Source organism: Topomyia yanbarensis, chromosome 1 (assembly GCF_030247195.1).
Source record: "Topomyia yanbarensis strain Yona2022 chromosome 1, ASM3024719v1, whole genome shotgun sequence".
NCBI classification, from domain to species: Eukaryota; Metazoa; Arthropoda; class Insecta; order Diptera; family Culicidae; genus Topomyia; species Topomyia yanbarensis.
In genome coordinates this window covers 34,155,707-34,182,809 of record NC_080670.1, presented here as the reverse complement: position 1 = coordinate 34,182,809, position 27,103 = coordinate 34,155,707, and the positions used below count along the sequence as shown (strand labels likewise).

The 27,103-nt window shown below is 37.0% G+C and overlaps 1 protein-coding gene across 2 annotated transcripts in view; it reads right to left on the bottom strand.

Moving 5' to 3' along the window:
• Positions 1-296: 296 nt before the first annotated feature.
• Positions 297-27,103, bottom strand: part of LOC131677342 (tachykinin-like peptides receptor 86C) — a 170,046-nt gene continuing 143,239 nt past the window's right edge. Inside the window, exons 8-10 of one of the 2 annotated variants that reach the window (XM_058957090.1) lie at positions 20,751-20,947; positions 20,257-20,390; positions 297-1,929 (exon numbers count right to left, since the gene is read on the bottom strand). In XM_058957090.1, the coding sequence (XP_058813073.1) occupies positions 1,559-1,929; positions 20,257-20,390; positions 20,751-20,947 (702 nt within the window). In that variant the 3' untranslated portion in view covers positions 297-1,558. Of the gene's footprint in view, positions 1,930-18,647; positions 19,292-20,256; positions 20,391-20,750; positions 20,948-27,103 lie in introns of those variants that run through there. The other variant, XM_058957091.1, reaches the window with a different exon arrangement.

Here is a 27,103-nt window from a genome sequence, read left to right as displayed (position 1 = left end):
AGTTGATAATCAGAATGTGCAGCATTAGTGAGCGAGCAGGTTTGAAGTTATAATCCTAACCGGGATTATTGTTATCTTGCATCACTCTCGGCAAATCGTTCATAAGTCGTCAAAGGGAATGAGTTATAACCTCGTCTGCTATTTTACATTTCAGTATATCACTTGGATTGATGGATAAAGGAAATTTGCCTGTGTATCCTTGAAGATTCATGAATCACAACCGCTACGGCACTCTTTTGTTAAGAAATTCTTTTGTTACTATTTCAATGACAACGACAATGTTCTTTTTGCATTCTTATTTTTCCTTTTCCACTACACACGTACCTTTCCACTAAGTCGCTATAAGTAAATGATATCGTTTTTCCCCATTTTCTGCCGAAAGAAATCCTCTTTTCAACAATTCCTACTGTAACAGAATAGGTAGTTTTGTCTTATTCAGGGATGTTTTTATAACTAGGTTGAGAATTTAATCCGTAGTTCGTTATTCCGCACGACATTCCACGCGACCATTTCAATTCGTACATTTACTACAACTATTTACTAATCCGATGCTGAATATTCAACAGAAAAGTTGAGCACGCTGGTAATCGAAATAATGCAACAGAGTACGTGTCGGTGTTTTTCAAATACACTACTTTGGCACAAAACAAAGTTATCAATTATTTCAATGTATTATCTAGGAGAGTAAAACTCTCATTTGCATTGTTCTTTGGCTTCGCACGTATTTCTATTATTATTGAAAATCTAAACTTTTACGGGAGCTGCTTCATAAATGTTTGTACGGCACTTACTTCAATGAACGAAATTGCAGCGAACAACGAGACACACACTTTCCATATTTTCTCCCCATTCCCTAGCTACGGTTAGTTGTAATTGCACCATCATACCTACAACTTTAATTCAGATTGGTATAATAAACAAAATAAAGTACCAAATCTCCAATGGCTTACAGATTGCTTGTTTGCTTCGGGATTCGATTCCAGAACCAGCTCAAAACCAGGTCATTTTTCACTTAAAGTATTAACGTTTTTACACTGCACTGAATCGGTGTAGTTGGCCTTACTTATTCAAACTTATATGGAATAAGTTTATCCCTTTTTACATCGGTTTAGAGCACGTGGAAACGAAAACATTGTCAAATGTAAAATTGTCGGATTTGGCAATCTGAAGAGTATGATTTGTTGTTCATCGCCATCAGCAATCTATGTTAACCCTTCGGAAGTCGCACAACATTGTGAAATTGAGGCGGAATCGTTTAGAGCTGCAGCCTAAATGTAGGCGTATAACAACGCGCCTATCGGAGGGCTTACTATAGCATTTTTAAAAAATCTTCTTATTGTTACACCGCGTCCAACGCTTCCATTGGAGTTAAAAACGAACATTTTACAAATTAAACGTTTCTAACCTCTGAACTGCATCCCCGCCCAGCTAATAGGGCTTCACAGCACACAAACACACATAAGCTACAAAATGTCCTAAATTATCTACTTAATCTTAACACTAAAGCACCCATCGAACCATCGAATCCGCTCCTCCTGCCTTAATCATACTGCGGATGTCAAGAGTACTCGTGGCTGGCGTGACTGCTGGACGAGTGCTCCCGCAGTTTGATGCTGCTCCCGGCCTGGGATGTGAGGTCCTGCGAGCAGCTCGACAGTCGGGGAATGAAGCTTAGTGCGTGCAGCTCGGTTACATCCGTCACCATTACCGCCGCTGTCGGGTCCGTCTGCTGCAGCTGCTGCTGCTGCAGCGGTTTGTTGTTATTGTCCAGCACGTTCATTACGCTGAGTACCGACCGGCAGGGTGGTCCAGTTCCGCTCCCGTGATGATGATTCCGTAGCTGAGTCGGCTCACCGTCAACGCGCATCCGGAACTCTTCGGCGCTGTGAAACTGCGGCCGCCATCGAACCGATAGCGAACGCTGCCGGTCTGGGTTGAGGATGGGAGAGATGAAAAAGCAAAAAAAAAATGCAATTAATTTTAACCCGGTTCCGTGTGACTTTGTCGGGAAGCCGGTGGTAGTGGAAATATATTTTCGATTAGATAGTTGATGGTGGGGTCAATTGGTTTCGTGTCATTTCAGCTAGTCTGCGGTTATGTTGAGTAATGCAAAGCGCGGAAATGACCCGGAACCGGAACCCAACTCACCACTATTGATTACAATCCCATTATAGGAATCAACTGACGCTATTCAGAGAATCAATAGATTGTTTCTGAGAGTAGAAAATCTTCGTTCGCTTTACAAATTCTAATATTCGCAACATGTTTATTGATCGATATTGATCGCTGAGAGGTTCGACCGAAGCGGATTCTGCTCTAAGGCTAGACCCGTTCATCATTTTTTTCTATTTCATCCATATGGCTGATGCTGAAAAAAGTTCTACCGCTTATATTTATAGATTCGAGATTATTTTATGATTCGTCATTTTGGAATAATTAAATTCTGAGAGGATGAAAATGTCCAATATGGATAATTGGAAGATAGGCTTTTATATTCCCGCGCCGTCTTTTTCCGCCAATCTCAGCAATCATTGACATTTCGTCATGCAAAGATACATAGTTGAAAAGGCTCCCAAGTTTACCGAAATTATCTTTAAAATATCTCTTTCTCTTCTAAAAATTTTTCAAGGATCCATTTTTTTATTTTATAAATTGAAGGCTGAAAGTGTCTAGATCTCGTTGGTAAAATTTTTGTTTGACCCGTGAATTAGTTCCGTCGCCACATGGCTTTGAACGGGCATATGTTCTGAGCGTTAACAGAAGCTCAGACACAAGTTCGCCGCGCGCTCTAAAATAGTTACTATACCGACCGAAGGTAACTCTGGTATACTTCGGCCAGCAACCTGTGGAAATTGCCACATACATTGCCGCCAATGTGAGAAGAGCGCATCTAGAAGAAACAATGGTTTGAGGAAAAGCAGGGACTCGTGTATGCATTCGAAATGGCGGATTAATTGTAAGTTGATCATTTGAATTATTCGAAATTAATCTTAAAATGCTGTTCATTCTTCTCGAAAATACTTATTTTGATCAAAATTTCATGAACATTATGCAAGATATCTGTTTTTAATCAATATTTCACTTTCTTAGTCCGCCATATTGGATAAGCAATTTTGAATTTGTCAAATTTGACCTCAAATTCGTGTTAAGCGACCACCAAAACCCCTATATATCAAAGTTTCTTTCAAATTGAAGAAATATTTTGCTTTTTTAGTTTGCCATATTGGATCCGCAATTTTTAATTTTCCAAATCTAACCTCAAATGTGTGTTTAGAATCTTATAAATTCACGTATTCTTAGACAAATAAACCGAGTAACTTAAATTGTACACGAAAAACTGTTTTCAACCTTTGACACACGTTTTCTCGAAACAAGATTTTTCGAATCTGTGGGCATTTCCGTTTTTGAACCATTCAACTCCGGCGCTGTAACCTACAAAATCGCAATATTATGATCATTTTCGATTTTTTACAGCCGGCCAAAGGGGAAAAATCATGCGAAAACACGATACTTTATTTTAGAGAGACCGCCGTTTTGTTTCTATGACGATTTTTTTTTTGTTTTGGCCATAATCGCGTACCCTTTGACCTCCTCTAGAACTTTGCTTTGGATTTGCACCCAGCAAAATCCACGGTTTAGTGTGCATTGAGAGTAGACAGCACCATCGAATCAAATATCTTCTAAAGTGAGGAAGAACGCCAGGTGGTGAATGTCAATGGAGAGAGATGCTGAACAAAAGTTATCTATTTTCCATTCCAAATCGTGGTCTTTCCACTCAATTTCTGGTGATTTTTTCCATATATAGTACAACTTACTTTAGGCATAGAAAGAATCACTCACTTTAGATATGGAGACCGATTGGGCGCAAATCTGGAACACAGTCTCAGAGAGGTTCCACGTAGCGACTGTCTGTAATTTGGTTAGCCTTATCATTACAATAGTGTTTGATTTTAAGGTTTGCAAGACTCGGTCATTTGTGTCTATCGAAAGAAAAAATATTTGAAACGTTATTCGAACGAACCTTTAAAAGTTAAGAACAACATTGAGCTTGGTGAATCAGATCATCGTGAAAATCGATCAATGATCAAAATGGACAACGAATTATATCTAATTTGCATATATTGTCCGTATCATGTGCATCGAAAAGTGTAATATTTCAGTGAATTACTTCCAAAGTAGCAATGTTCGTCAACGAAGTTTGGCATTTTGTGATAGCCTTTTTGGAATGCCACAGTATTTGAAAAATTACAAAACATTTTAAATTTTATTCACTTACAAAAAACAAGCTTGAACAAATCATGAAGTAAGAGGCACAAATCTTCGTCAGGGCATATAGTCTCAGTCACTGGCCCGGCAACTCGAGCTGTTAATAAGCTCGAAAACCCAAAAAAATAAGAAAAACATTGGGAACGTACCATTTGAGCCAGTCGCATAATTTTTCAATCCGCTCTATTTCATCGTTTCTCGTTCTGGACCAAGGTGCGTTTCTGCTTCAAACAACGATATGCAGCAACGTAGGTCAGATCACCACCTGTCAATGTTATCAATATATGCGGAGACAGTTGACGGGGGGGGGGGGGGGGGGGTTGTATAGACGGCGTTTGTTTTTCTCTCTACCTCAAGTGTAGATTAAAACGGTAATTACAGTACAATTGGGTAAACCGCCTCAACGATGTAGAGCTTTTCGTTTTATTAGATGATTTTGTGTGGCGGACCACGTAAAAGTGGGCGTATTCATATTATATTCATTAAACCTATGTCACGCTTAAATTAACAGTTCAGTTGAGCTATGTTCTTTTGAACGGTATACGTTTAAAAAAAGATAACCTGCAAATTTCACGATCCTAGCTGTTCGGCTTAACTAAAGCCTGTTCCGCAAGAACCGTTTTGCTCGTAAAATGAACATATGGACATGAATGAGTAACAGCTCATTCATGTCCGGAATCATATACAGTTTTGATTCGTTGGTTAGGCCACAGCCTATGTCCAACTAACGAATTTAATTCGCTAGTTGGATTGACTGACAAATGTCAACAACTCTTCAAAGAAGACATTAGTAGTGTAAAATATTGTTAGATAGATTGTCAAAGTCTATTTGACATGAGATTTTGACGTTCAGATGCTTTTTTGTTGGACAATGGTCCAACTAGCGGAGGTCCAACTAAAAAGAGGTTCAGTTAAAAAATGTCCAACCAGCGAATCACGACTGTAGATCGGAGAGAATAGGAAGGGAGCCGAACTGTGAAAACAGCCAAAACGGCAACACTCCCTTTATTGTGAATTCCACGCCATTATTTTGACAACCGATTCCGCATGTAGCACTTTAAATGATACTTATTATATTGTAAAAATGTGATCATTGGCCTTATTTTGCAATTAATGCAGTTTGTTTTTACTAATAGAGTGTACCTTATAACACATTAAATAAATTATGCAACTTGTTTTTAATAATAGAGTGTACGTTATAACACAGAGAACAGACATATAAGCTAGAACAAACTTTCCTGAAAAACCTGTGTAAACATTTAAATAAAAATACGTTGAAAATCACAGTCGCATACAGGTTCGCATGCCTGAGTCACCATTGTATCCAAGTTTGCACATAAGTCCCGTATAGCGATTGCTGGCCGATCGAAGCGCCGGTCAGTGGAAAGTTGCTACTTGCTGTTGTCATTTCAAAGTGACAGTTTTATTTCTTACACAGGTTGAAAACTTTACTTGTATGTCAGTTCTCAGTGCTTATAATACAAAGAACAGACAGTAGATACAGAACACTAGATTAGGATTGTCGCTGGTGTTCCCATTGTTTTCGTCTTGGAACATGTTTGTTTTGCTTTCGGTATATATCCGTCAAGGTATCGAAAGTCTCTCTAGTAAAAGTCTTTGGTCCGCACTTTTGGTACACGCAGAAAAATATGGCCTGCTTGTAACCACAAACCGTTTAGTTGAACTTCAAATTAGTTAAATGCAGAGTTTACCTTTTTTATTTCAGTCTCGTTTATTCTACTGTGATTTTTATGCATTCAAAAACGAAAATGTCCAATGCATAAAATTTACAGCAGAATAAACAATAGGCAAACAGAAAAATGATGTGATATCTGTTATGGAACAAATTTCTATGTGGCATACTATCATAATTTCATTAATTTTCACATGGTATCTATGCGTGACAGATAATTTTTATGTTGTACTACAAATTGCAAAAAATATGTGTGCAATCAATATATTCAATATAACGAATTTTCTCGGTGTAAATTTTCGACTGTTATTGTTATGAAATGAAAGAGTTTGTATATACCGCACAAGGAAATGAAAGTTCATCAAAATTCAGTACAGGTTTAGATAATTTGTGCATTCTAATTAGTGAGAATACATCAGCCAATAATGGCCATTGTGTTGCTGGCTAAAAGGAACAAAAATGATTCGTCGCTATGAAACGACGATAGAGGATTATTATTTTGCTTTTTTTATTTGGCCTATTTGACAGGTATATCCCGGAATCAAAACAATGATGTTCCTACCACTGATGCCAGCGACAATCCTAATCTAGTGTTCTGTATCTACTGAACAGACATACAAGCTAGAACAAACTTTCCCGAAAAACTTGCGTAAACATTTAAATGAAAATACGTGGAAAATTACGATCGCATACAGGTTCGCATGCATGAATCACCATTGTATCCGTATAGGGTTTGCTGGCTGATCGTAACGCCGGCTAATGGCAAGTTGCTGCTTACTGATGGCATTTCAAAATGACAGTTTTATTACTTACACACATTGATAACTTTACTTGTATGTCAGTTCTCAGTGCTTATAATCACGATTTGAAAAACAACTGACGAAAACTAAAGTTTCTCTTCGGTTGAATGTACAAAATCCCTTCAAATGAGATATGAGTAATGTTTATTTACTTTGCCCGATTCGGATTTTTGGTTTGACACTATTTGTCTCTCGTCCTGTTTTCTCTAATGTAGATCAGTTGTGTTCAACCAATCATTCTTACCACTACCCACGAACATGATTGTTTCATTCAGCAGAACTCACAGCAAGCTCTGTATCGTCAGTAAAATAAAAATATCGATTATTTTCAACATCACACGTAATCCATACACACACACACACACATACGCAGAACGGCTTACTATCGGCCCACGCCATAAAATTTACAAGTGCTGTAACTGTAACATCCTATCAGATAATTGAATCCGATCCGAAGGAGCTTTCATGATAAATCTATTTAGCAGCCCTTGTCTATGCAACGGGAACTTGAGAAACATGAAGAGCTTGTAGCTTTAATACTATTTGATGTGAATACAGTTCTGCAGTTCAATTCGAAGTGACACATGTGAAGATTATTCCAATTAGTAATGCCCAGGGCCGGGGGTATGGGTAGTACTACTCGCTCGAAAATAACCGAGTGCGTATTTACCCACTCGAAATTTTGAACCATTTCAAAAAATTTAGATGCGCAACGCATGTATCTCGCACTACACACATTTGAAAACATCGATGTACCACAATTCCATTTGCATAAACGAACATGATTTAATATGAATGTAATGTAAGCGTGTGCATTGCGAAAAGGAAAACAATCCTTACTAATGGACCACTCACCCTATGCTTTCTACCCACTCGGGCGTAAAGTGTTTCGCCGCCCCTGGTAATGCCACTTTGGTAGGCGTACGGAATCTCTGTAGGTGATGATTCCAGAATCTATATAAATCCATATCTCACTTTGTTGTATGCACCCATATAGCAAGGTGAAAGAATATAAAGCATCTTCATGATCTTTATTGATTTTTTTTTGTGATACAGAGATTTTGAGTTCGATGGTTCTCCTGTTTTCCATGAATGGCCATTTTACAATGTTCTCCAAGGCTATCCAGTACCAGTACTAACACAAACATGCCTTATCAAATAAATGAATTTGATAAAAATCAACGGCTATCCAGTTGCCTAAAATCTTAGAAGAGTGTAAAACAAACATGGGTTTCAACTAAAAAATGTCGATTGTTTTCGCAAAGAGATAATTTTAAGCGATGCTAAATAGGCGCAAACTTTACTGAAAATCTTACTTTGAATGACGGAAAAACAAGCAATTTCACGCATGAATGGCAGTTAATACCGCAAATCGTGTTTTGCCAGAGACGTTCTACAAAAGGCTTCGTCACCGAGTCGCTTGCCGATAATTATATTAACGTGTTTTAACTCTGTAGCGTATACTATGTTATTGGTCAGATATTTTTCAACGAGTTATGTGCTATAAAATATGTTTAATGTGTAAGTTCTAGTGTAAATTAATGTCCTTCATACGATAAGTTGTAAATACATCGAAGAAAAATTTATTATTTGAAAAGTTGAAGATTAAAAATATTTAATTGTTTTTTTTTTTATCAAAACGAATTTAAGTCTCTGGTACATTAGGTAAAAATGAAATTCACGTGATAATTACACAAACACAATCATGCATTATATGTTTGACGTCAGGTATTTGTAATGTAAATCTATGTTTCCAAGTATGCGGAAAACACGTTACTTTGACCTGGACCACACGATAATGCCATATGAAATTAAACATCACTTTCATGTTAAATCGCATTTCATGTGTGAATGGTGATTGCCACACTATTGAGTCATAAAACATGAACTTTCCACATGATTTTCGCATGAAAAACCATGTAGTGCATTTCTATATGTAAAATAATTGATTTTTCATCCATATTTCCCATACTCGATTAGATATTGAAATGGCAACCGTGTGCATTTCATGTGTTTGAGGATTGAATAAATTGAATAATTTTCCTCATTTTAACGTAACGTGTTTAGTTTTTTTCAGTGGACGTAAAAAGTGGGGTGGATAAGATTCATATATAAATATATCACGTATAAGCAACGCGATTTATTTTTTGAGTGTGGATAACCTCAATTTTGTACACGGTAAAAATGGTCACGTCCAATTCAAATGATTTTGCACTTGAATCAGTTTACCATGCATCACTAAAAATGAAGTGATTTAGCATTGATTTTCTAAGGATTTATAACTCGTATTAAAACGACCTGGTCTTTGAAAGCTATTTAGCTCTACTATTTTTCATGCGAAGCACAAATTGAGCTTTCCGGTCAAAAAAAAAACTCAAAAAAAAATATTTTTATGCACAAGGTAGCTAATATAATTAGGAACAACTGGTGAAAATTTCAAAATGATCGGTTATATGGTTCCTGAGATGTCGCGATCGCCGCAAAGGAATTTTTCAATACAATACAATTCCTAGAAACTTGAGTTTAACCGTCGGTGTAGCGAGTCATCCGTTCCGCTTACCGAACGCTATCTGCCGCCTTCAAGTGGTCAACAGCCACCGGTCTATAAATAGTTGGTGTGATCTAAACAGAATGGTTTTAAACCCGAGCAAATGCTCAATCGTTACGTTCACGCGGAAACGCCATCCGACTCAGTTTAACTACAGTTTTATTCGGCTCGAGCATTCCAAGACACTCTCACACCAAAGATCTCGGAGTCATCATGGATTCGGCACTAACATTCAAACCACATACTTCATATATCGTGGATAAGGCATCCGGACAGCTGGGGTTCATCTTCCGATTAGCGAAAAACTTCAGGGACGTATATTGTCTTAAATCGCTTTACTGCGCGTTGGTTCGCTCAACGTTAGAATATTGTTCTGCCGTTTAAAATCCGTACTACCAGAACGGGATTAACAGAATCGAGGCTGTCCAACGCAGGTTCATACGCTTCGCCCTTCGGCATCTCCCATGGCGAAACAGATTTCAGCTGCCGAGCTATGAAAACCGAGCGCTGTTACCGGACTCCAGCGAATTTTTAACAGTGTGGTGACGGCCATTGACTTCAACCGGACGCGGAATACGATAAAAGCGAAAATATTGGCAATTTTAAAATGTAATTAGTTTAAGCAACCACCATTGGGGCCAAGAGGCCTGTTGGTGAAGGTAATATACATGAACATAAACATAAACATAAACTCAAGTTGAATTGCTCCGATCGTAATACTTTCAGAATATCTAATTTAAAAAAAACGGTTTTGTTCATCCAGACAAAAAATTGTAAGGGGTTACAATATAAGAAATATAATCAAAACCATTCTAACTTGTCTAAACCTATTCAGCAAGTGTATGGTAGTGTATATGCATAATATTAACTCAACGGTAATATCTGTTTTGCGTTATTACTTGAGTGACAGGAGTTATTCCTATTATCTACCATATATAGTAGGTTGAGTATTTATTGGATAATAGAAAAAATCTTTAAATTGAAATGAATGTCAGTTGAATTTGCACCATTACACTAATCTATTGCATTTGAGTGGTTCCATCTATAATTACAATTGTTAAAAGTACCAAAACACGAAAGTCTTTAATCTACTACAAACACATGCTCGGAAATAGGAGCAAAAATGAAAAACTTGCATTTCCAAAGTAATGTAAAACGTGAGTATTATATATTTTACTTGTGGTTAATTTATTGTGCAATTATGTGCTCTCAGGTAACTCATCCATAATGAGATATACCGTAAGGAATAGTAGTGCTAAATAAACTGTAAATCACTTTCCATCCACGTTAGGATTTTTTACCGTGTAGATGTGTTTAGCTGCACTGAAAAAATTAAACGCATTATCATCATGTGGAGAACTATTGAATTGTACACTCAAAAAAATTATCACTTACTTATCATATGCAAAAACATATAAATACTTTTCACGTAAATGTTACATGTTCACCCATAGAATATTTTGTTCAAAATCTGATTAAAACCAGTGTCGGCTACATGTACGTTTTATGTGAAATTCACTTACATTCCATCGGAATGTCACATACTTTCTAAATCAAATCCCTATTATTTTTTCTGTGAATTTCATGCATATGATTCCTAGCTGCATTTAAAATAGAATCCAAATGCTTTTCTTATGTATTCAAGAGTGGAGGACGGAGTATAAATATGCAGACAATAAATTAAATTGACCGCATAATATATTTACTTGATCCAGTTATAATTAATAGCATTCCGAAAAATAATTCACTCATATTGCTTCTGCCATGCACCAATTCTGTTGATGAAACTCGGTATGCGCGTCTATAGCTTCCATTGGTTCGAAAAATGCTTGCAGTTTTTTTTCCGATTCCGCATCTGAACTTTAATTTCGTTTATATTGTATGGTTCTCTTCAGTAAATATTCGAGAATTTCCGATTGCACTTCTCTAGTTTGTTTGAAAATGCACTCGAAAGTGATGTTTAATTTCCTATGGATTTATCGTATGGATTATTGTCAGTGTGCCACAAGATGTGACATCTTGTATATGACCGGAGCGAGACCCCACTCAACCAGGGTTTTTCAACAACGAAGCAAGTAAATATTTATTTCGCGTATTCTCGAAAGTGAAAACTGTTTGTATTCAGTGCAAAAACAGGTTCAAGGTAAGCACACTGACTAACTTTGATAGCCATAGTACTCGATCCTAGCAGGTATCGAACAAATCCTCGCTCTTTCCCGTTCCTTGATGAGCAGATGTATGTGCCCTTTCGTAAAGGAAACGCAATCAAAACATTCGCGTCAAAGGTCTAATAATGGATCCATGTACCATCTGCTGAATAATGAAAATTGAATTCAACATGTAGGTACCCGAATTTGGCATATAGAAAACTCCAACAAGACGTATGTCCGTTTTAACTCCCACCGAGTAGAAGCGAACCGAAAATGTCCTCATCAAACGTCGACTGATGAATAAAAGATTAAGGACGGTACAGGGCTGTATGTACAATGCAATGTTGCTCAAAATAAAAGACTGTCTGCACTCTTATGGGTACACACTCCCATATTCAGTCTCTCGGAATCTGAAGCTCGCTTACTCGACGGTTAAAGGTCTGTCAATTTTAGAGGCCTTATATATGTAGATTACTATCCCTACGAATGATTTAAAACAAAAGCCTTCGTACGAAATGGTCCAAAAATACTGTAAAGACGAATAATCAAGGGTAAAAGATAAGGAATGGGAAGAGGTTTAGAACGTGAGCTGGAAATTAAATGAAATATGGCCTCTGGGAAGGATTGAGAACATGACCCAAATCAACATTGGGTCGGGGTGTTGTTGGTAGAATTCATTGTTTTGCTGAAAACGTTAGGTGATTAGATGGGTTCAGTTGGTTGACAGTGTGAAGGGTGATCAAAAAGACTTAAAGACTTAGAGCAAATTGAGAACATGTTAAACTTCGACCGCGACAAATCGGAATGATGCACGCATACGCTTATTCTCAGCTACTCATTGCAACAAAAAATACTTTTACTTCCAAAAGAGGTAAATTTGTTAGATAGTTCAATAATATGATGTCTGATCGAGGTGGAAATTAATAGAATTGACTTATTTCTGATAAAAAGCGTACCGTGCAGAGCCCATCCACCGATAGGCCTCCATTTACCGATCAATTTGACGGCGAAATTGTTTTGTCTCGAATATTGCACGGAATTTAGAAATTATAAATAAAGTGAAATATGGAAATAATACGTAGAACATCAATATAATATATACCTTCATTAATCATCTTTTCATATTTTTCCAAATAATTATATTTGAATGCTGTATTAAATCCGTTGCCATTTTACCGCCATTTTCTCTTAACTCAAAGTCAACTGTTAATAAAACTGTGTAAGGACAATATTTCTAAGTGAATTATACCGAAACCGAATGAACAAAGTCTGCAACACATGTTTGGACCTAATTTGTTGGCAATAAAAAATTATAAACCTAGAATTTTCGGCAAATGGATATCTATTACTTGTAGTGATCGGTGAATGGCACTCTAGAATTGTTGGGCTTTTCGGCTATTTGGCACTGTCTGCCAATTCATTTACAAATTTGCGTATTTTTTCTTGATAGTTGATTAAATATTCTAGTTGAAAACAAAGATCGAATTGAAATGCCTTTTAACATTGTTTTTAAAGAGCGTTGGAAGTAGAAATCGCTGTTAATTGATCGGTAGATGGGTCTTGCACGGTACCTTGTACTTGTTAAGAATGAGTAAAATGAGGTGAAGCAAGTAGGAGGTGTTGCAATGAGTAGCCGAGGATAAGCATGTAGCACCAATGCCGGATGGTTTTACTCCGATTTAAGTAGAACTCTTTTTGCATGCAACAATTCGCGGAGAGTAAGCGTATAAGCCATTTGATTTGCAAAAAAACGCGCGAACGTATTGGCCAATTAAAATGATGATGGAAAAGTTTACTTGTCTCGGAATTCATTGGATCTGATAGTTCCAATGAATTCCGAGAAAAGTAAACTTTTCCAAAACACAAAAAAGATAAAACTCGTTCGACCATTCATCAGCCTACTACCCCTACTTCATGTCCGACGATTCATCGCAGGTAGCCTAGACAGATGACTATATCGAGCAAAGATCCTGTGAATAGCTAACGAAACATCGAGCACCAGTGATTGAAATAATTGGGGGGAAGTGCCTTCGAATCTTTCAAATAAAAAATTACGTATTCATAGACAAAATTGAAAAACGCTTCAGACACATCCGAGTTTTTCCATTGGGTATTTCTTCATCCAAATTGAAGTTATAGAATTTGCGTTTCAGTTACGTCTCATCAGAATCCGACACTAACTTAGCTAACGGACGAAGCTAGCGCTGGATTAATGCTGGCTCTAAAAAACGGAGACGGAATTTGTGTTCCCGAGCATACCCCTAGTCATGCGTGATGTCCCACAAGAAAATACCTAATGAAATCGAAATATTTGCTTTGATTCAGCAGGCCAATGCAAGATCTACTATGCTATATTTCTCCTTAGTAGAGAAAAATTTAGGCAAACACAATTTTTTCTCCATTAATGAGTTTGTTTAAAACCATCTTTTCGCATGAAGAGCACAAAACCTAAAACTAAATTAGTTATGGAATTGGCGTTTCGACTTCGTCTCATCAGAATCCGACACTAACTTAGTTAAAGGACTAAGCTAGCACCTGATTGACGCTGTCGGATTCTGATGAGACGAAGTCGAAACGCAAATTCCATAACTAATTTAGTTATAGGTTTTGTGCTCTTCACGCGCAAAGTTGGTTTCAAACAATTTGCTCCTTAATGGAGAAAAAATAGTTTTACCAAAACTATTATCCACTAGGGAGAAATAAAGCATAGTGTATAAAAATTGTTTTTTTGTTGGAGACGAACCACTGCGACCAGTATTTAGATCTATTGTGGTATGCCCCTTCCTTAATCTAAGTGTACTATCTACTATGACATATCACTATTGCTGAGTGATTGTCGTTATTGAGATACACACTCTTCCCAGTTAGGCACTCCACTTCGTATGAAGTTTATTTCCTGCTTGGGATTTGCAGTCCAAATATCAAAAGGCTCCAATGTTCCTTTACCGAGGACTCTTAGTCTGCGTTGTATCAATGCACTGCATTCGCAGGCAGATGCTCTGATGTTTCACTTTCAAATCCGCAGACGCGGCATGTATCGTTTGTAAGCTTACCAATTCTTTTAAGATGATATTTACTTGGACCGTGCCCGGTAAGTAGTCCTGTCATGATGCTTAGCTCTTTTTTGTTTAGTCTAAGTAACTCCAGGCTTTTTTCTCGTTAGGTGAGATAAATTTCTTAGATTGTCGTAGTCCAGGTGTGGTATTCCAATTGTTCTTTATAGCTGTGATTTCCCACTTTTTCAATTCCATTTTGAGGGCACTCGATGAGACTCCTCAGAATGGTTCTGGGCCGATAAAATTAGCGGAAGACCCTCTTCTTGCTGGCTCATTGGCCTTTTCATTCCCTGCAACTCCACAATGCCCTGGAACCCAGTATAAATTAACATGATTTTTCACTGCCAATTGTCGGAGTGCAAGAATACACTCCCATACTAGTTTTGAGCGACATAAAGGAGCCCTTAATGCGTTGAGCGCAGCCTATCTGAGAAAATGCAGATATTTGCATACCGGTATTTTCTTTTCAGACATACGTAAGTGCATTCTAGAATGGCATATATTTCTGCTCGAAACACTGTCGGCCTGGTCCTGTAATACCAGATCCTGTCAAATGGTTCATTTTTGACTCATCTGTGAAGAAAATTATTGACCCTGGGTGGAGACTAGGGTTACTTTGTTCCCAGGTTGACCGTTCAGGCTCCATAATTTTGTAAGTAGTTTCAAAGTTCGGCACCGCATGCAACCAGTCTTCATTTGCAATGACGAGGTTATTTATAGGAAAATTTTCCAGAACCGCAAGATGTCCTGTTAAATTTCCAGATAATAATTGTTTATGACGGCTTATTTTCAATGCGCTTTTTTCCACCTCAAGTTGTATCACCTGATGTAGCGGAAGGAGATGCAACATTGCATCTAATGCTTTTGACGGAGTACTTCGCATGGCACCGGTTATCGCTCCACAAGCAAGCCTTTGAAGTTTACCTACCTTTTTTTGAGTTGATGTCTCTTTTGTTTTAGGCCACCAAACTAGCGAGGCATATGTTATTCTTGGTTTGACTATTGTAGAACCATACTTGGTCTGAGACCCCATTTTTTACCAATTGTTCTACTGCACACCCAAAGAGCACTAGTTGCCTTGCTTATAACCTGCTCAATGTGCGCATTCCAGTTTAGTTTTTTTATCGAGTATCAATCCCAGATACTTTACCTCAGAGGACATTTCAATTACTGTTTCGTTGAGCAAAAGTGTTGATATGGAATATTTCCTTTTTCGAGTAAACGGGATTATGAATGTTTTGGAGGGATTTATGTTCAGGCCCTCCTTTTTACACCACTTCGAAGTGACGTTTTTTTAATTAGTTTATTTGACACGGCTCAATGCGCTAGCTTAGAGGAGCCATGGGTCTTTTATATATTTACAAGAAGTAAAAAATAAAAATAACAATAAATTTTATTTTGAGCCTGTAAGATCCCGTGCGCGCAACTTGCTATTGCGAGCGGAGATCTTTTTTCGCGTCGGGAAAATGTTCCTTCTTTCGCCAACTTCGTGGTTACCCATGTTTGTCTCGTTGTTGCTTACGTCGGTATCATCATCTTGATTACTGCCGTGATACTCGCGATCAGATCTTCTTTCTGGCTTCTTGCCCTTGTGGGTCCCGAATGTGAACACTCCATCCTTGGTGGTAGCTTCTTCACTGGTGGTAGTAGTTGTTAAGTTTGAAGCACTTGCAGTTGTCATTATTGCCTTAACTGCAGCCACAAATTTGGCAACCGATTGTGGTTCAGGTAAAGATATTGGGGCTTGGGTGTTGGCATTTTTTTTACAACTGAGCTTTTCTTAGCAGTTTCTGGGCAGGGTTGTCCGTAGTGCGCCGTTTGTTCACAGAATTGGCACGTATTAGTTTGTCCCTGATATGTGCAAAGAGTTCGCTGTGTAATGGTATCACCCCCTTCTGTGTTGTACTGCAGGGTAAGGTAGAAGGGAATGGGTTGGTCTACCCGCATTCTCACCACAAAGACGCCATTTGAAATACCTGGGAAGTAGTTTCTCCATGTGTCCTCCGTAATAGAATCCACTGCTCCATAATGCGACATGAATCTTTTAATTGTCACTTTGCAAGTAAGTGGAGATAAATCATGTAATTTCACTGCAACATTCCCATTATCCATGTATACAGGGATCTTGATTTCAGCGTTGTCACAAATAAGCACGTGTTTTAAGTTGTTCTGCGAAATGAATCTTTTCGCCTGGGCTAATTTGTTGAAGGTTATCAGCACCGCATGCCTGACGTGCTCAAGCTGTATGCAGGTGACTTCCGAAAACCGAAGCTGCATTTTCACCTTCAGAAGATGTTCCACATCACGAATACTTGGTCTTATGCGAAAAGACCACTGTGTTAGACCGAATAATCACGTTTTGTTGATGAGACTCAGTCATCTTGATAGATCACACAAGAATTAAAATAACGGTATCCTTTGTTGTTCAAACAATGCACACAAGTAATTGTTTTTTTCGTTCGCTTTGCACTGGCTCGGACAGAAGCAGGAGCACACTGGGTATTGTGACCGATACCTTTGATGGTTGAAAATAGACTGTGATCGAAGTGACGTTCAGTGCAGTTTGCATTCTATTTGAGATAACATAATCACATTTTTCCCTCACGACGATTACAACATCATCTGCAAATCCAATCACTTTGTATCCCATTTCAGTTAATGATTTCAATAGCTCGTCTACAACTAATGACCACAATGAGGGTGATAGAACTCCGCCTTGAGGACATCCCTTATTTGTTTTCATAGTCAATGACGTGTTTCCAAGCGTGCTAGTTATTTCATGGTTTGTAAGCATTGAGTTGATCCAATTTATTGTGTAAATGTCAAACCCATGTTTTCTTATAGCATTCCGCATTGAACTATGAGATGCATTGTCGAAAGCTCCTTCTATGTCTAAAAAAGCTGCAAGTGAGATTTCTATTGTTTCAATAGAATTCTCTAGTTTTCCAACCAACGTGTGTAATGCATCTATTGTTGATTTGTTGCTTTGATATGCGAATTGAAATTCGCTCAGTGGAGAGTCTTTCAAGTACTCTGTTTTAATGTGTAAGTCAATCATTTTCTCCATTATTTTCAGAAGTATGGAGGTTAGGCTGATTGGCCTAAAAGATTTTGCAAGTGATGTATCGCGCTTCCCCGATTTTGGTATAAATATTACCCTTGTTTGTCTCCAGCTTGTAGGTATATAGTTTAGTATTAGACTTGCCCTAAACATTTTCGTCAGGTATGGAATGCTTTTCTGTAGCATTATTGGCAGTATTCCGCCCATCCCCGGCGATTTGAATGGTTCAAAAGAGTCGATCGACCATTCCACCTTTGCGTCTGTAAATATAGCACTGACTATTACGTGAGCTTCGGTACTAGTTTCATATGAGTCAGGCTCTGCTTCAATTTGATTCTGTGTTTGTATATTATTAATGGGAAACGAACCAGGAAAATGTTTCTCCATCATTACACTAAGTGTTTCTTGGTAATCAACGGTGAAAGCTCCGCCGTCCTTCTTCACACTACCTAACCCGTTTGTATGGTCTTTTGAGAGAGATTTTTGTAGTCTTGCAATGACGGGAGTGGTTGAATGGCTAGCGTGACCGCCACTCACCCCAGTGGGTCTGGGTTCAGTGCCAGCCGAGGTCGTTGAGATTTTCTGAGTTGAAAAATCTATAGACACGCCTTCTTTCGGAAGGGAAGTAAAGCCGTTGGTCCCGGTCCATCAAGTGCTGTTGTGGCGGGTCGATAACTTTGGCCGACGGAAAAGAAAATTGGTTTATATAGCTACAAATTGGATTATCAAATAATTTTGGGTCACTGAATCCTTTTCAGGTCTCTGTTTTGAAATTCCATAATTCTTTTTCCGATTATCTTAAGTAGGTCCATTTGAAAGCGGTAGTCCTTATAGGGTTTATATACACGTTAATAATAGTGTCCAATCAAATCAGATAGCAGAAAAGGTTTCTGAAACTAGTAGAAATCACTAAACTTTCAACAATATGAAGTTGTTTAATTTCCTTATTTGTAGTAATTTTATGGGCTGCACGGCGTCTCCATGGTATTTTAACAGGCTTACAAATCCTTTGGTGCAAACATGCACAATATGAGGTCTGCATGTATTGAAACTACAGTACATTCTAATTCAGATTCATGGGTTATCAAAGGGAGACCTTTTAAATAAATATCACCGATATTACATTTAATTTCTCAAATGTTTTTCTAGATGCAGATCAATCGTAAATGGTTCTACACGAATGGCTACAAAGCTTACCAAAATCCTTCTTCTTTCCAATGAACTTAAAATTATTCTGATCGGCCGTGTAGTTCTTCTGATATCGCCCTTCGAAGTTTAAAGGTATTAAAATTCGTGTGAATTGAATTGAACAAAAATCTTCGGCCTTACTTGCTTTAACGGCTTGTTAAAAATAGATCTCTCATCTGGATATCGTAAAATTTTGAGGTTAGTTTATTCAAAAAATAAATATTTGAAAAATGATTCAATACAATTGGTCTTTGGGGTTATGTCACACGTCGTGCCACTGTGCGTCGTTTGCAGGCAGCCGCACGGAACTTAATTCGACGGAAAAACGACGCTTTTGCATACATACATACATACATCCAGTAATCAGCCATAAAAAAACCGAGCTGCTTCTTTTTGCGTTAGGTATGCACAGGTATACACGACCGGCTTGCCTCATCAATTTACTACCTAAGGCAATCACAGCAAGCTATGGTTAAAGGACCACCAGCCGTCCAGCACGAGGATTGTGGCAGTTGTTGTTTGCACTGAACTGAAAAGACACGTATTAAATCAGCAGAATATGGTCAAACGAACCGTGAACGTGGTTGAGCACTTGGATGGATGTTGGGGAAAAATAATTCAATCGAATCGACATGCGACAATTTCGTGAAGCGAGAACGTAAAAAATGAAAAAGTGCTATTCGAGCTAGTTTGAGGTATTTATTCAAACTTGGATGTAGCCAATCAATCTATTGTTTATAGCTTTTTCGTTTTTCAAATTGTGCTACACTGGTATAGTGTTAAAAGCAACGAAGGAAACGTTTAATAGCAACAATTGGCACTTGTGAGCGCAGTAATTTCTCCTCTAACAGGTTCGTTCCAGTACCGGATTACTGCTTCCAGTTTCTCTGGAGCAAACAAAACTCATTCCTGTATACTTCGGTCTACTACTAGAAGACATCTGTCTTAAGAGGATTAATAGAAGGAAAAGAGATGTAGCGAATTCAGGAACAATTCGCTCCGGAGAAACTTCTCCTAATACTGGAACAATATATAGGGTGACGAGCCCATTTTTGCCAAGTTTCTATTGTCACCATACCTATTTGAAGCCGCTGGTTAGAGCAGTGTCTGCCATCTTTGTTCAACGCATTGAGTCAAATGGTAGCGCAACAATAGGGGTACTCGATTTGAGTTTTTGTTGCGCTCAAACACGAGAATTTCACTGTTTTCAGCGCATATATTGGTTCTTAACAACAAAGCAAAGCTGTTGATGTCAATTTTTAGACATTTCATTGATTATAGGCCGAAAAATTAATGAATTAGTGAGGCACCCTGCTTAGTATGGTGAAAATGGGCACTTTACCATACACGTCAGCAAATTTCCGAGCTGGTGCAAACGGCTGACCCAAAAAGCTGGGACAGAAGTTACACCCTTATGTTTGCGGAGAATTGTCACCACCATCATCGGCTGAGCACTCCCGGTTGTTGTAAAGTGGTCTGGGCTAGAATACTCACAGGACCGGTACCGGCCAAGTTCCGAGTTGGAGTTTTTGTTCAACAGCACTCCCTGGGGGCCACCATTCTTCATGCGCGTGTTGATGAACTGCAGGCAGCAGAAGCAGATGATTTCCTGGAAGTACACTCGAAATCTACAGTGTGGAAAGGAAGAAAGATAGAAAAAAAAATCTCTGCTGTAATGGTTGGTAATGACGCTGACGGGGGGATCTTGGATATGGCACGTACGTTTGGCTTTTAATATGCTTTCACCGGGGATGGTTGGTAGATAAACGATAAAATGAGACACTGGAATGGGTAAATGATGAGCCACTTTGAAGATATGAAAGTTAAATTTGATCGCTAACCGGTTACGGCTAGATGAGATGATATCTGGAACTTTGGTATGATTCCGGAATTAAAGTTTGCTAGATCCCAAAGAATGATGGAGACGCGCTATACCTCGTATGATGAAAAACGAACCACACATCTACATCGGATTTAAAATCACCCACCTGCTGTTCATCCAATAGTAGATGATCGGATTGACCATCGCGTTGGACATCGCCAGCCAGTAGAAACCCAAATAGAGCTGCTGCACGTAACTGGAAGACGTCATCTGGTTGTTGTGGTAGGCGTACACGAAAAAAAGATGATACGGCAGCCAGCAGATGGCGAAGATGGTGACCACGATGATGAACATACGTACCACCTGCGATAACGGAGAACACAAACAGGTACCGATGTTACTCAGAAAGCATTCTATAATAGATTATAGAAATCAAGTTTCTGTTTCAATAATTTTATTATTTACACATATGCCAAAATGAATTGTTTAGTTGTTACATACAGCATGTTTGTTTTTGTGTTAAAATTACACGGTGCTACAGTGATTTTGTTCTTTTCAAGTGACCTAGTATAGGTTGTAGGTCTCACAAGTGCAACACAAAAGAATGGTGGAAAAATGTAGTATACACTCCAAATCTTGATTTACAGCAAAAAACATTTTTTGCAACCTTCGGCACACAAATTTGGCAACATTGTCATTTTTCTGCCGATTGTAGATTATTTACCAGTTCTGGAGAAAAATAAAAAAATGACCTCTCCAACAATATTCTATGTTATGATCTTTTGTTATAAATTCTAAGTGGTTCTTTGATTCTTTGTTACGAAAGTGAACTTTTTTGTTCAAAAGGAGAAAATTTCAAAATCGAGCTGGTATTTTTGATGCCAAATGATTTCAAAATGCATAATGCGTCAAAATTTGATGTAATCTCGAAAAAACTTTTCTAACGAAAATTGACCTTTTTTGACGATTTTTGTTCAAATGGGGGAGTAAAGGAAAATTTCAAAATCGAATTTGCATTTTTGATGCCTTTAAAATGCATGGAACGTCGAGATTTGATGCAATCTCGAAAAAAAAATTAACGAAAGTAAACTATTTGGACTTTTTTGTTCAAAGGGGGAAAATTTCAAAATCGAGCTGGTATTTTAATGCCAAATGACTTCAAAATGCATAATGCGTCAAAATTTGATGCAATCTCGTAAAAAATTTTTTAACGAAAATTGACTTTTTGACGATTTTTGTTCAAATGGGGGAGTAAAGGAAAATTTCAAAATCGAATTTGCATTTTTGATGCCTTTAAAATGCATGGAACGTCGAGATTTGATGCAATCTCGAAATTTTTTTTTTTAACAAAGTAAACTTTTTAGGACTTTTTTTGTTCAAAGGGGGGAAAATTTCAAAATCGAATTCGCATTTTTGATGCCAAATGACTTTAAAATGCATGAAACGTCGAGATTTGATGCAATCTCGAATTTTTTTTTAACGAATGTTGACTTTTTTGGACTTTTTTGTTCAAAGGGGGGCAAAATTTCAAAATCGAGTTGATATTTTTGATGCCAAATGACTTCAAAATGCATAAAGTGTCAAAATTTGATGAAATCTCGGGAATAAATGAAAATTTCAAAATCGAATACGCATTTTTTATGCCAAATGACTTTAAAAATTATGAAACGTCGAGATTTGATGCAATCTCGAAAAAAAAGTTTAACGAACGTTAACTTTTTAGGACTTTTTTGTTCAAAGGGGGCAAAATTTCTAAATCGAGCTAATATTTTTTATGCCAAATGACTTCAAAATGCATAAAGCGTCAAAATTTGAAGTAATCTCGAAAATTTTCTTTAACGAAAATTGATTTTTTGACGATTTTTTGTTTCTTTGTTTCTTTGTTTCTTTGTTTCTTTGTTTCTTTGTTTCTTTGTTTCTTTGTTTCTTTGTTTCTTTGTTTCTTTGTTTCTTTGTTTCTTTGTTTCTTTGTTTCTTTGTTTCTTTGTTTCTTTGTTTCTTTGTTTCTTTGTTTCTTTGTTTCTTTGTTTCTTTGTTTCTTTGTTTCTTTGTTTCTTTGTTTCTTTGTTTCTTTGTTTCTTTGTTTCTTTGTTTCTTTGTTTCTTTGTTTCTTTGTTTCTTTGTTTCTTTGTTTCTTTGTTTCTTTGTTTCTTTGTTTCTTTGTTTCTTTGTTTCTTTGTTTCTTTGTTTCTTTGTTTCTTTGTTTCTTTGTTTCTTTGTTTCTTTGTTTCTTTGTTTCTTTGTTTCTTTGTTTCTTTGTTTCTTTGTTTCTTTGTTTCTTTGTTTCTTTGTTTCTTTGTTTCTTTGTTTCTTTGTTTCTTTGTTTCTTTGTTTCTTTGTTTCTTTGTTTCTTTGTTTCTTTGTTTCTTTGTTTCTTTGTTTCTTTGTTTCTTTGTTTCTTTGTTTCTTTGTTTCTTTGTTTCTTTGTTTCTTTGTTTCTTTGTTTCTTTGTTTCTTTGTTTCTTTGTTTCTTTGTTTCTTTGTTTCTTTGTTTCTTTGTTTCTTTGTTTCTTTGTTTCTTTGTTTCTTTGTTTCTTTGTTTCTTTGTTTCTTTGTTTCTTTGTTTCTTTGTTTCTTTGTTTCTTTGTTTCTTTGTTTCTTTGTTTCTTTGTTTCTTTGTTTCTTTGTTTCTTTGTTTCTTTGTTTCTTTGTTTCTTTGTTTCTTTGTTTCTTTGTTTCTTTGTTTCTTTGTTTCTTTGTTTCTTTGTTTCTTTGTTTCTTTGTTTCTTTGTTTCTTTGTTTCTTTGTTTTTTTGTTTCTTTGTTTCTTTGTTTCTTTGTTTCTTTGTTTCTTTGTTTCTTTGTTTCTTTGTTTCTTTGTTTCTTTGTTTCTTTGTTTCTTTGTTTCTTTGTTTCTTTGTTTCTTTGTTTCTTTGTTTCTTTGTTTCTTTGTTTCTTTGTTTCTTTGTTTCTTTGTTTCTTTGTTTCTTTGTTTCTTTGTTTCTTTGTTTCTTTGTTTCTTTGTTTCTTTGTTTCTTTGTTTCTTTGTTTCTTTGTTTCTTTGTTTCTTTGTTTCTTTGTTTCTTTGTTTCTTTGTTTCTTTGTTTCTTTGTTTCTTTGTTTCTTTGTTTCTTTGTTTCTTTGTTTCTTTGTTTCTTTGTTTCTTTGTTTCTTTGTTTCTTTGTTTCTTTGTTTCTTTGTTTCTTTATTTCTTTGTTTCTTTGAAGCTTCTTCATTTTCTTCACAGTTAGAAGAAGAGCTATTTTAAAATATTTGATAACTGGTCGCGCATAACTGTCGACAACAGTTTTTCGTCTCTTGTCACTGTTGTGCATTACTCTATGAAATGCCGTCTCTCTATTTACCTTTATTATGTAAATGAATAAATAGACGGTATTTGTGATTTTTCTGACTATGGTTTTTGTTGTTTTGTATTTTCAACTAATTTTAACGTACATATCAAGTACATATTTTTTATTTCGAATAAGCTTAGTGGCAATAGTAGTATAATCATGGTTATAGTTTATAGCCTCCTTAATTAAGGTAAAATCTTTTATTTCATTCCCTACACATAATATGCGGTGTTTTGATTACTCAAAACACTTTCAATTGTCACCACAAAGTCTATTTTCATTCGATAGCAAGGAGACATAATAAACAAAAGGCAGGAAATGATTGGCCATAACAAACAGCAAAGGGAGTTTTTAGCATAATTTTCAATAGTGGTTCGTTTATGACTGAGTTGACATATGATCTTATTTTATTTTTAAATTTCTTTCGTTTTATTTACAATTTCGTCATGCCAAACATAAATGCTGTTTAATATGTTTTATTTAAATTTGAGAAAAAACTTTTCATTGGCTATAGATTTTGCCACTTGAAACATCATCAAAGGTATGAGACTGTACTGTTCCTCGTGGCAGCAACAAGTGCCCACTTCAACCCCCTTTTTAGGCAGCTCAATCCGATTACAGTCGCTTCAGAGAAAAACGCTCAAAAACCATCACAAACCTGCATCAAATTTTTTGCTACACCCGGAAAAGATAAGCCTCACGACTAACGGCACAAGTGACCTGTCCAAACCAGAAAAAAAATCACTCACCAAAACATCACACCCCAGGTGGCCGTGGTTGGAACGTGCAATAGCCCTGCCGCAAACACCAAAAGCCACTCTGATGCTGGTGATGGGATGGAACAAATTGAAAATTCAACACCCCACCCCACTGAATCATACGCCCGAGGTGCAAAAATTATTCCATTCAGATGGGACGCAGATTTGAATTTTTATGCTTGCTTGTCCCCAGGCTAAGCTAAGCTAATCAACAGCAGCAGGCGGCGAAAGCGGCAAACAAACAGTCAATTTTCGTAAGGATTTGGTTGAATTATTCAACTGAGCCGGCTTTAAAATGTAGATTGAATTGTGGTTCGTTTCCGGCAGATAGTTGTAATGGGCGACTTAGCAGCTGCCTCCCGGGGGATTATAGGCTTGTAGTTCTATTATAGATCCTCGCGAAAACGTGTGCTAATTTTTGCACAACACTGAACTGTTTAGGAATCAGCAATGTTCTTTTTTTTAGTAATTTAGTAATAATTAAAGTAATTAACAACATTGGCTCAAAAAGGCACGAATTCCACGCGAACGGGTAAGATATTACGCTTCTTTAACCGGAATTACCATTGTTTTTTTAAACTCTTGGGCTATTTAATTATCGATTCTTATATAATAATATAACTCAATGTTACTTGAAAAGAAAGCGCTACGCTCGGACCTACAGCTTTATTTTTAATTGATTCTTGAGTTTTGTTTGCTCATAGAAATCGATTCTCCTTCATACGATCTGAAGCATCTATTAGTTCAACATCGGAAAACACAAGACTCGCTAAACAGACCGAATGCAGCGTCCATAGTTTCTTTTGTTTCAATTTCCTGCTGGAAATGCTAGGAACCATTTACTTTTCTGCCTTCTTATTAGCATTTTCTTTGTGCGAACTTCTTAGTGGGGCCGGCTTGTTTCTGAAATCTTCTCAGAAAGTCTAGCTTGTTTGCACAACACTGGAACAATAGAGTTCACTTGATGAGGGGTTTTGGTTTGTAGTGAAAAGTGTTAAGTTGGAAAGTATAGGTCGTTAAATTTTTGCGACACTTTGGTTACCTCGAGTGTTGTGTCTGATAGGTCTGTAGTTTTATGTTTACACTACGTCTTCGAATTTTCATGTTACATTTTAGTGAAAGCACCAAAACAGAATATGGAATAATAAATACGTAACCCAACCCTATTTAGAAGTTGATGTTTTACATAGCTCGGCTGTATTTATTTTTATTACACTTTTATTTGACACGGCTCAATACGTTTGCTTGACCAAGCCATGAGTATTTTATGTTGTGAAAAATACGTAAAAGATATAAAATCAAGTAAAATTTATATCAAACTATTGAATCGTGCTCGCGGAGTTTGTTTTTTGGAGCTCCGTTTAGCGAACACAATTATTTTTTTCATATTTAAACTTCCTATGGTGCAGAGAATAAAATAAGCAATCTTTTTCACAGAAACTTACCAAAAACATTTACTTCTGTCGGGGCTTCCGAACCCTTCGATTATGGCGGTCGCTAGTAAGCGAGCAGAAATAACATGAACTATCTAATTGAACATTTTGATACAAAGTTGCGAAAACAGTAAAAAAAAATCGATCTGCAAACTTGGATGAAAGAAATTGCGAAATCACTTGACAACTTTGTCAGGAAGCACAGAAACAGTTATGGATGCGTCGATATGTCATGTTAAAGATTCGCATGAACTCGTAACCAGGGTTGCCACTATTTTTCAAAGAATGTTCTCGATAAAATGTATGAAACTATAAGATCATCTAAAAATGTCTGGCAAAATCTGTCACTTAACAGCGACCTCAAAGTTATCGAGATTTATCAATCGATTTTTGATAAATTTGGTAAAATATGCCACAAATTTCCAAAATGTGTGTGCAAACACTTCTATAATTCAAAAATCTGGCAGAATGAAAGGTTTGTCTTTTTATCTGGAAGCTGCAAAAAACTCTGGCTGTGCCAGATAAATCTAGCATAATGGCATCCTTGCTCGTAACTAACACATGTCAATAGCATCATACTTTGATAGTACTGTACTTTGATAGTTTCCCCGGGAAGTGCCACTCCCCACTTTACGCTACTTACACTTACAAAAATAGATGATTTTTTTGGCGTTACGCAAATTTCGCTTCGGTCTTCCCCATATACAGATGTTTGATTGTTTTTCCAGTTTCTTGATTTTTTTTTCTACAAAATAGGTTTCCGGTATAAACAGTTGATGTCAGTTTCCTTTCTTTTCGCACACATTGCAAGTTCGCGAAAATTTCCTTTTAAGATTCGAGCACTGTATCCCACATTGCATACGTGTAGGCTAAATCTAATTAAATCCAATGCTCATATGAAACAACTATGAGCTCGTTTCAGCAGCATTACTTCATTACAACTGATTCGTCATTGAATAGGGGAAGATGGGGTAAAACGCACCCCCGGGGCAAAATGCACCCCTTGCTTATATCGAAAACAGTTGAAAATTTCTAG